At 32.9% G+C, this 11,677-nt stretch overlaps 1 protein-coding gene across 1 annotated transcript; it reads right to left on the bottom strand.

Moving 5' to 3' along the window:
• Nucleotides 1-10,895: 10,895 nt before the first annotated feature.
• Nucleotides 10,896-11,474, bottom strand: LOC131033607 (RING-H2 finger protein ATL73-like). The gene has a single exon (XM_057964849.1). The coding sequence runs from the start codon at nt 11,472-11,474 to the stop codon at nt 10,896-10,898; it is 579 nt and encodes a 192-aa protein (XP_057820832.1).
• Between the last annotated feature and the right edge of the window lie 203 nt (nt 11,475-11,677).

Raw genomic sequence — 11,677 nt, 5'->3', positions numbered from 1 at the left:
ACCTCTAAGGCTTACAGAGTATACATACTTGGACAAAGGAAAATTGAACCAAGCAAAGATGTCATCTTTGAAGAAGACATAGCATTTAGGAGGCCCAAAAGCTCTAATGAATTAGAACACCAAGATCCTCCTACAAGCATGGATGAGGATCCCACCCCCGAGATTCAGAGGGAGACCCATGAAAACGCTGAGCATGAAGTTCAAGACTTACCTTTGGAAGAACATTATCCCGAAACTAGGAAGAGACCACTTTGGGCTAAAAAGATGCTTCAAGAAGTTGGAAATTATGCTGCTCCAAAGGGGACCTTCAGAGAAAGTAAGAGACCTAACCTATTTTCCAGTTGTGCTGCCTTGATGAGCGAGACCATTGATGTAGAACCTTCCTATGTTGGAGATGCTCTCAAGCATCAAGTTTGGAAAGATTCTATGTCAGAAGAGTATCAGTCAATTCTGAAAAATGATGTCTTGGATATTGTGCCTAGGCTTAAAAGCAAATATGTGGTATTTTCTAAACGACTCTTCAAAATCAAACATGCAGCATATGGCAACATTGAGAAGCACAAAGCAAGGTTTGTTGCTAGAGGTTTATCACAAAAAGAAGGTATTGACTATGAAGAGACATTTGCACCTGTTGCCAGATACACTTTTGTTCGAGAAGTTTTGGCTATTGCAACATCTAAAGGATGGAAAGTCCATCAAATGGATGTTAAGACTGCTTTTCTGAATGGTAAGATTGAAGAAGAAGTTTATTTGGAGCAACCTGAAGGTTTTGTGATTCATAAGGCTGAATCACATGTTTGCGGATTAAAGAAAGCCCTATATGGACTGAAACAGGCCCCCAAAGCATGGTATTAAAGAATTGATCACTATCTCTTGGAATTAGGGTTTTCCAAGAATGAAGAAGATCCAAATCTCTACTACAAGGTAATCAATGGTGAATTATTAATTTTTATTCTTTATGTTGATGATCTACTAATCATAGGAGAGGATAATCATATTTCTCGATGTAAGAAAGAATTAGCCTCTGAGTTTGATATGAAGGATTTATGAATTCTTCACTACGTCCTTGGATTGGAAGTTTGGAAGCAGGAATATGGTATAATCCTTAATAAAAAAAAATACACTATTGATATACTCAAGAGATTTGGAATGATGGATTGTAGATCCATGACCATACCTATGGAGACAAATCTGCACAAGCTAAAGGAAGCAATTGCAGAATCAGAGTTTGCAAATCCTACTCTCTACAGACAAATTATTGGATCTTTGATGTATTTGGTAAACACAAGACCTGATATATATTATGTTATTAATACACCAAGTCAGCTCATGTGTGAACCTAGGGAAATACATCTTGTTGCTGCAAAGCATATTCTAAGATATCTTCGAGGAACTATTGGTTTTGGTCTGAAATATAAACATGTAGACCTTAACCTACATGGATTCACTTATTCTAATTGGGCTGGAAGCATAGTTGACAGGAAAAGCACATCAGGATGTTGCTTCAGTTTAGGATCAGGAATGATCTCATGGATATGTATAAAATAGTCTTTAGTTGCTCAGAGTTCTACAGAAGTTGAATACATTGCAGCCTCCATGGGAACAAGAGAAGCAGTATGGCTCCAGAAATTGCTTGTAGGACTGTTTGGTCAGCCCTTAAATCCTACTGTCATCTATTGTGACAATCAGAGTTGCATCCAGCTTTCAATGAATCCAGTATTTCATGATAGGTCTAAACACATTGAGATTCCTTATCACTATGTTCAAGATATGGTGGAAAGAAATGTGATCCGACTGAATTATATTAGTATAGGTGATCAGATTGGAAACATTCTTACCAAGCCTTTCTCTAGGATCAAGATTGAACACTTTAGAGATAAACTTGGTATGGTTGAAAATGCTATTTAATTTTGAGATAGAGTCTCATTTATTCTGATATACTAATATATTTAAGATGTTTAATGTGAAAAATCTTTTAATTGTCATGTGTGTGACTCCATGACTTCATGGGCCCTCCTGTGAACATTATTGAAGGGTGACGACTTTTCAATAATGAACACTTGTTTCAAATTGATATTGTAAGGTGATGATTTTACAATTATCAATTTATCTATCTTGATGGATATCATGTGACTTGATATCTGTGGACATGTCATGATAGTATATATCTCTGAGACATTATGGTAGATATCAATTGGTTGGTATCATTAAATAAACCATAATATGATAGAGATCTTCATGGTGAATATTATAGACATAATATTCGTGGACATGCCATGAATCATTATCAGTATGGTAGGCATCATGTGACTTGATGGCAATGCACATACCTTACTCGATAACTATGAGCTATGGTGAGTATCATGAGACTTGATATTCATTGTTGAACCATATCTCTGGATATCACTATGGTGTGACATCTCTTCTCTTCACAATCAATGGATGAATTGTGATGTTTTCTCTAACATAAAATGTGTCCTCCCTAGTTAAGAGGGAGTGTTAATTCATATAACGTTAGTCATACAATTTCATAATTCCGATACATTGATTACATGTTAACTATTAGTATGTATGTTGACAATCAATAATAAAATCTAAATTGAATTATGATGTTTGACCGGTCACACCCTTTCATGTTAACGGGCTATGATAAGCGATTCATAATCGTGTTCCTCATGATCAACGATGATCTTAAATTGTTATCGGGCTATGTTATTAACAAGCTGTTAATGGATGATAAGTGGCACGTAGGGAAGAGATGTGTCTTCCCATGTAGGAAGACATATCTCTTCACTACTTAACCCCTCTTCCACATATATATATATATATATATATATATATATATATATATATATATATATATATATATATATATATATATATATATATATATATATATATATATATATATATATATATATAACACACATACAATAAGGAGGAACACAATAGTGAAATCGATAAGTGTTGTGCTTCCTTTCATTCACACTACTGCAATTCAAATTTAATTACAAACTATATCTTTATCTCTTCTATCCTCTTGATCACATAATTTAAATAAACTTAACACATATATCTATGCATTCTTTATGAAAGTAGTGATTATAGTTGGGAAACAGTTTCACTATTTCAGAATCCCCATAATCAGAAAGACATACTTCACACTGATGGTTTTCCTGTAATTTGTACTCAAATACTGGCAAAGCCTCTAATACATGTCTCTCCAAGCCCTCAGAGTCCAAATTTTCATTTGAGGGATCCTCTGGTGCCTTGTTCAAACTCTTGATCATGCGTGGCTCTGTTAAAGGATGTATTTATTCTCAGGTAGAATGTGGTGATAAAAATAGTTGGTAAAATGATTCAAAAAAAAGATACCAATGCATGTCATGGCTTGCATTATAGTTTCAATCATTTTGTTGTTTCGGATTTAGACTGTGTAAATTTTTTGTATCAATTCTTCAGATCATGTTCTATTTCATCAGTAAGATAATATAAAAAATTATAAAAAACACACAGATCCATATATCAAAACCTAATTATGGATCACAGTATATTTGAAGCCAGTGATCATTCAATTTGGATTTTCAATCTCTCTATCTTGCAAAAAAGAAGAAAGGAAAAAGACCCAGATGCCATATCTAGTTGGATATTGATGGCAAATCCAAGAAGATATAGAGGGTGTTGATGGTGAACCTAGAATGTTAATTTCTATAATCCAGAAATCGATTAATTGCTCAACAAATATCACAGAAAATAAACTATCTGATTTGTAACAATTAATACTCTGGATTATTTAACTAAATGAACAGTGGAAGAAAATTCAAAAGAAACCAAATACATAAACACAGATAACACCAATATACCCAGGAAACCCCAATGTAGGGAAAAACTTGCAAATGTTGAATCTTCTATTCAGCTTCAAGAGCAAACTTTCCTTCAAGAAATCACTTCACGAATCTTCCAATCTCAAAAGAATCTCATATTAGTTGCTACAACGATCTTACATATATAACCTTCTTGATGAAAACATCAACTATGCAAGATAAGTGAAACTTTCCTCACACAACACATCCTAAGAGAAACATTCCTTACATGACTCGAGAAAGGAACTTTCCTTATATGACATGCAAACTGGAAGTTTCCTTACATTACACATGAGAAAGGAAACTTGTCTTACACAACTAAGACTATCCACACATAAAACCGTTCTTGGTAATAGCCTCACAACTCTAAAAAACATTCTATTTACAGAATAAAAAAATTCTCTTGCTGAACATTCAAATCGAACGACATTTAAGCAACTTCTACAATCAACACCTTCCGAACTACATAAAACTCAACAGAAGGGAATGAGATTCTCTTTTGTGTGAAATTTTGTTTTCTTAATTGGTGTCTGTCTGTATACTAGAAATTCATAGCCATTGATTATTTTACTGCTTATCTGTTTTTTTGTTTAAATCTGGAGGAGGTCTGCACGAAGGCATCATTGCTGTCAGTCTGTTCTGTTCATCGTAGGGGCAGAAAGATGGCATTCATTCAGTTCTTTTTACCAACTAGTTGTGCATAGACAACAAGGGCTACGTCAGAGTTTCAACATTAGAACTTATAGTTCAGTAATTTATTTCTCCTGGTTCTCTTAAGTAGCACTCAAATATTAAATATTGGCACTACAAAATGAAGAAAGATGTGAATTTCAAGGTGCTTATCAATATTATTGGTATTTTAATATCAATATTTTGTATTAATAATTATAGAAATAAAAAAATAATTATAGAAATCAGTGTTGCATAGTTAGATTAGTACAAGTTGATTGGCACAATAATATTTTTAAATCTACAGTGTAGGTCTGTTTTTTTCTCTAAAGTTAGAGATTTCTTATGTATCTATTCAGTGTGAGTCATAGTCAAAAAAATATAGATTTTTAAATCAAAAGTATAAGATTTTATCATGTCCGCCATCCTTATTTTTTCTTCACTTTATTCCTAAGCTGTTTCCCTAAAATTCTAGATTTCGGTCTTCTCTCTCGGCTGGAAGGAAGGTCTTTGCTTCAGATTTGGAAATGGCAAGTTCCTCAAGGTTCATCATCAGAGAATTTTTAGACTTGGTTGCATGTTTTGGAGTGGACATTCCGATATCCTTGACAAGCCCCATCTGTCAGTGCAACTTCAAAGAAATCACGGACTTGAGATTAAAGCATATCCTCCGCACTGTAAACCCAATGGTTATATTGGCTACAAAAATGATTCTTGGGTAGGGTCATTTGGATAGAAGGGAGTATTATAGGGACAATACACAGATTTCATCAAGATGTGTTGAATTATTTTAGCCCGAATTGATAGGGGGATTAGATAGGGTCATGAAATATGCGCTGCTTGGCTCTCTAGAATTCCAAGGCCAACGAATCTTGATGCACTGGATGAGCTTGGTGACACCATTACTTTCTATCCTTTTCTATTTGACCTTAGGGGGCCAGCCTTGATGAGGCACATGCAAATTGTAGCTATGGCGGTTGATTATCTAAAATGGAGAGTATTAACAGACAAAACTCAGGACCCAGACAAAAGAGATTGTGTTCAGAGATTTTGCCATCTTGAATGGCTTTCTTACTGCAGCGAGAAACCATGACTCTCCCCACTCAAGTGGAGAAGATCCAATAGATTTGCAGAATGACAATAGGTGGTCGTGGGTGTGGGCGTGGCCAAGGCAGGAGTCGTGTTGGTGGCCGTGGTCATTGTAGAGGTCTGGGTCGTGCTTCGAGGGATTGATCTTGTGTGTGGAAAAGAAAGATATGTGTTTTTTGGTCATTTTTTGATTCGAGTTTCTGTATAGCTTTCATCAAACTTGCAAAATATAAGTGGATGGTAGTTCAGTTTTGCTATGTTTAAGTTGAACTGTATTGAGATTTTGAGGGAGGATAAAGGTTACCTATCAGGATTTAGTCCTTTCCCTCGATTGGAAGAATCAACTTATGCTAAAATGTTTTGTATTATGCAACTTTTTCTTTAATACTAAATCTTCTGGCTCTGCCTTTATCGACCAAAAAAAAGGTGAAATTTTTTTGTGAAAAACTGGATGAATAAAAAAATATTAAAATAATAGAAAAAGAGACAAAAACTAGATTTAAAAAAAATTAAATTTCTATAACTAAGACATGGAGAATAAATAAAATAGAGAGTTTATCCTATGAATTGTAGAAAATTGATTTGTGTTGTTTATATTCATATCCATGATTACATTTGAATAATAAGAAGGTGGTGACAAATAGCAAAATTTCATTTACAATATAGTTTATCCAAAGTCAACTTATATTATAAGTACAAAGTTCCAAAAAATAAATGTAGACAATGACTCCAATGGCTGCATCTCTTAATATATGTATCTTAGTTTTCTTTATGTATTTTCCATATTTTGTTGTTGATGCCATTTCTTATATATTGCATTTTAGTAATGTAACTATCGCATTTGGTTCTAATGTCTAAAGTGATGTTGAAAGAACATTCTTAAACCTTTTTCATTAATTTTATTTATAGATTCTAAACATTAAAAATCTTACAAAAACTTTTTAAATATCTTTTATGAATTTTATTTTGATGTTGGTTTCAAATCATATATCTAAGATGAGAATGAGAATGAGTATGATCTCATGCCTTCTTTGCAAGTGTGAACATGGTGTTTAGGGTAATCTAAAGAAAACAATCTAAAGCTATATTTGTCTTCATTTTCATCAATCCAAGATAATCCTTAATGATTTTCACTTATAAATCCCATTTTTCTTTGATAACATTGAAAACATTGTAAATATACAAGATTAACCTTTGATCACAAGGTGGATTGCCTATTCAATTTTCATGAACCAAGGAGCCTCTGTTACATTTAACATTCTTTGACAAATATTAAAAGTAACGAACAAATATCTAAAAGGAATTATTAACCTGTTAGCATAAGCTTTGTATCATGGTCACCCTGCAGTATATTTTCTTGAGAAAGAATCATTATTTACTTTTTAATATTAAAATACATCAGATTGAATTTAAATAAATTTTAAATAAAAATTTAAAATACTAAATTAAAAATTCTTTATAAATATTAAAATAATATTATATTAATTTTAACTAAATTATAATAAATTTATCTACAAATGATAAGATTTTTGGGCTCTCAAGGTCTGTGGCAATTTTGTTGCCTCCCTTTATGTTGGTTGGTGGTTTCTCCTCTATAGTGGGTTCTCATAGAGGCTTTGCTCTGTTATGGGTTATGGCTTTGGAATCTTTAGTACGTGGAGGTTGTCTTGGGTTAGAGTTTGAAGGTGCTAGGTTTTTTACCTTGTCAGTTTTGGATTTTGGTGTTTCTTTCCCACTCCACTTTATGGTGGTTTTGGGTGTCTCTTCTTTTATACCATGTAGATCTAGGGTTCCTTTGGATTCTTCTCGGGCTGGTGCTTATTTAGAGGGGTTTTTGCTTTTTCCTTTGTACTATTTGGAGCTACTTTATTTTTCTTATTGGTTTTTGAGCTCTTAGGGATGGTTCTGGTCCTTTGTAGTTGTGGATTTGGAGACAAAGTAGTTTGTTTTGTGGCTGCTTATGGTTTTTATGATTCTATCTAGAGCAGTTCTATTTTAGGCCAATGTTTGGAGGGCTTCATGTTCACATCTTTGGAGGCTGTTATTGTTGGAGCTACTTGTTTCTTGTTTGTGTGCTGGCCCTTGTGTGGTATTATTGGTTTTATAGTGTTTGGAGAGGGAGACCCTCTAATGGTTTTGGGTCTAGATCTCCCTGTTTTAGGCTCTTTGATATTTTAGGTAGTGCGCTTTTTTTCTCTTTTCCTTTTAGTCCCTATTCTCTCTTATTGTGGTGTTGCAAGTTTGAAGGGGATTATGTTGTCTTTTCTTAGTTTGTGATTGTGACTATGGCCCTTAACTTTTTTGGGCCTATTTTTGTCTATGGTTTTTGGTTAAGGAGTTTTTCTCTTATTTTCTATACCTTTACTCATGGCTATCCTATAGAGGTAGAGTGCCTTTTGAGTAATTTCTCTAAAGAAACCCAAACATTAAGGCTGTTAGATTTATTGGATATATTTTCCTCTATGAGGTTGTGCTATAAAAGGGGTTTTTCACTACCCTTTCTAGTGATTCAACCTTTGTTTCTCCGATTGAGGTGGATAATTTTTGGTTTTCATAGGTGTTGATTTAGCTTCATTTTCTTCAATTTTATATTTTATTCTTCCTATTGAGATGGAGCTATATCCTATTAAGGTGGAGATGGATGCTATAAGAGAAGATGGGAGATGCTACAAGGGTGTTTTTTCTGCCCCTATTGGTGAATTTTATACTTTTATCCTATTAAGGTGGATTAAGGATGGTTTATATATTCTTCTCTTACTACCCCTAGTGTGGTGGAGGTTGTGGACTATGAAAGAAAGCATGGTTTTAAGGTCTTATTCTGTCATGTGTTCTCCTTGGTGTATCTTGACTCAAAAGTGTTTGTTTTCTAAGTAGGATTATTTATTGGCTGTGGCCATGTTAATTTAATTGTTAGTTATTTAGCTTTGTATCTTTAGGATTGTTGTAGTTTTTCTGTTGGTTGGATGTTGTTTGTCTATGTCTCATCTTCTAGCAGTGTTGTGTCAATGAGTTTTAGATCCGAGGAAAATCAGTTTGTAAGGAGTTTTGGGTCCCCTCAAAACCTATTTTACCCTTAATAAAAAAACATAGTTCACCATATTTTACCCTATAAGCTATCCTAGAGGAGATCAAGAAGAAGAAGGCTTGAAAGAAGAGGCATTTGGACTCTTCCCTGCTATAGGGTGAAAGCGACTTTGGATTCACTTGCCATTTCATTTGGCAATTGATCTGACAAAGGACTCTGCTTCTCTGATAAGGTGAAGGCTATGAATCAGGATAGGAATATTGAGATGCCCCTACCAGGTAGGCCATTGATTCATGCCTTTGATGGAGGTGGGCCAATTTATTTTTTGTTTTGTTAAGTCTTTAGACTCATTTGTCTTTGAGTTTTGTCGCATATGATTTTAGGTGCCCATTGGTTTTTGTTCCTTTTTGGCAATTGGCACTATGGTTTTGGGTTCTCACTCCTCATTAGTCCCATGGTTTTTCTCACTTTTTTCATCTATGTACTAGTTATGTAATGGTTCGGGCCTCTCTTGATTTAATCTAGTCAAAACATAGTTGACCATATTATTATATATTAAATATAAATTTCAATAATTTTATAATTCTTAAGCTTCATAGTTATAAACACAAGAGAAAGCTTACCATAAATCATTAATTAGGTTTATTATCACAATTATTACATAACATTGGATGTTATAACTAATACTTTTCCAAATCACTAAAATTTTAGGGACCTCATACAAGCTTAAAATTACCTTTGATATGGTTACATATGAATATAAAATTCTCCTTTAATTCTAGATCCTTTAATTTGAACATAAGAGAAAATGTCTATACAGTTTCCATAAATGTTTATACAAAGTCATTGTATATTGAAAAGTTATAATTGTATGTTGCATTAAGGTATATATATTTCATCACCCATTCATTTTATTTGGATTCTAGATAAATTAGATTAATTTAATCATTATAGTATTTTTATTAATTTCCACTTTAAGATAACATCATGTCTATTAGTTCACAACCTAATTCCATAGTTTAATAATCAACATGAAATCCCATATATTTATAGCAAGTTTCTAATGTCAAAATTTTCATTAAAATCAATTAACTATATATTTGGTCATTTACTATTCCATAAAGCTTAACATGAGTGGCAATAGATAAATTTACTAAAGAATTATTTCAAATTGAGATCAACAATTTATATTGCAATTCAACTAAATTGAATCATTAATAATATCTTGTGATAAAAAATGATAACATTTACTAAATAATTATTTCAAATTAGAATCAATAACTCATATTATAATCCAACTAAATCAAATGATCAAATAATATCTTGTAAGAAAAATAACTTGTAAACTCTACATCCAAACAAACTTCTTGTATTGTTTTCCCTAGATATTGGTTGAAAAATAAGCCCATTTTTGAGGCGCCCCTTACCACCCCACAATCCAAAAATAAACCATTAAAGTTTAAGTTATCATACAAATGAGGATAATGATAAAGAATTGTATCAAACATGATCAACAAACTGAATCACATCTGTGTTTGAGAGGAACAACAAATTATTTATGATATGTATACCATTTGACAAAAATAAAAAAAGATCATCATGCATGTACACATATTCCATCAAGGAAACCATTTAAAAACTAAATCATTATAGCTCAATATCAAATTCTATCATAAATAACATGAATAACCAAATGATAATTTTAATTATTTTATTATAATTTGGAGATTAAAAAGTGCTATATTCAACATGTACATATTTATTTCCATGAACAATTTTTTTATAATATATTATAAATATTTTATATTCTTTTCAATTATTTGTACTTGCTTGTTAAGTAGATCTTAAATAAAATTTGAATTGAAAAATTTAGTCAAACTATTGAAAATAGAAATTTACAAAATAAAGACTAGTGTATCTATTGAGACTATTTTAGAATATCATCTAATTAAACATCAAATTTGACTAATAAAAATAAGATAATATTTATCCCTTTTTAATATGATAAACTAGTTAACCATAAACCAAAATAATATTTTAAATAAGATTCACTTTTGAAACTCCCTAGCAATGGTGGCTTGCTCATCACAAAACTAATTAGACAGAGACAATATTTTCACTCAATAAAACCAACATAGACACCGTACTTCCTTTCTATCTGAATAATTATAATGCCCATTTTTATTGCAAGAAAATCATTTCCACAAAGATATTCTAAATCTCAAAACTACTCTATATTTTGATAAACTTTAATCGTTTGCAAGAGGGGTAGCAATTTGTGACAATGGCCTTGCATCTGATGTTCCTTGATCCACTTTACTCACTACAACCTGATCTTCCACTGCATCAGAACAAATGTCTGAAGAAATGTGTTGTTCCTGCAATGAACCATCTCTTCCATGATCTTTTTCCATGTCCAACAAACATGATAATGTATTAGGCTGCACTCTGGTTCTACAAACAGGGCAAGAAGTGTATGAACGAAACCATATATCTATACATTCTTTATGAAAGTAGTGATTACAGTTCGGCAACAGTTTCACTATTTCAGAATCCCCATAATCAGACAGACAGACTGCACACTGATGCCCCTCCTGTGATTTATACTCAAATACTGGTAAAACCTCTAATACATGTCTTTCCAAGCCCTCAGAATGCACATTTTCATTTGAGGGATCCTCTGGTGCCCACTCCAACTCTATGTCATGGGTGGCTCTGGTGAAGGATGTATTTCTTCTCAGGCAGAATGCAGTCATAAGAAAAGCTGGTAAAATGACTCCAAAAAAGATACTAATGCATGCCATGGCTTGTATTAAAGCCTTATCCATGTATCAAACCCTAATTCTGGGTAACAGATTCCAAATACACAGATATCTGATCTCAGAAGCCTGTGATCATTCACTTTGGAGTTTCAATCTCTCTAAGCTTTCAAATAAGAAGACAGTTGAAAAACCCAGATGCCATATCCAGTTGGGTATTGATGGGAAATCCAAGAAGATATAGAGGGTGTTGATGGTGAACCCAAGAAGGG

Source organism: Cryptomeria japonica, chromosome 6 (assembly GCF_030272615.1).
Source record: "Cryptomeria japonica chromosome 6, Sugi_1.0, whole genome shotgun sequence".
Taxonomy (NCBI): Eukaryota; Viridiplantae; Streptophyta; class Pinopsida; order Cupressales; family Cupressaceae; genus Cryptomeria; species Cryptomeria japonica.
Note: the sequence above shows the minus strand (reverse complement) of the source record. Positions and strands in the feature narration are given on the sequence as shown.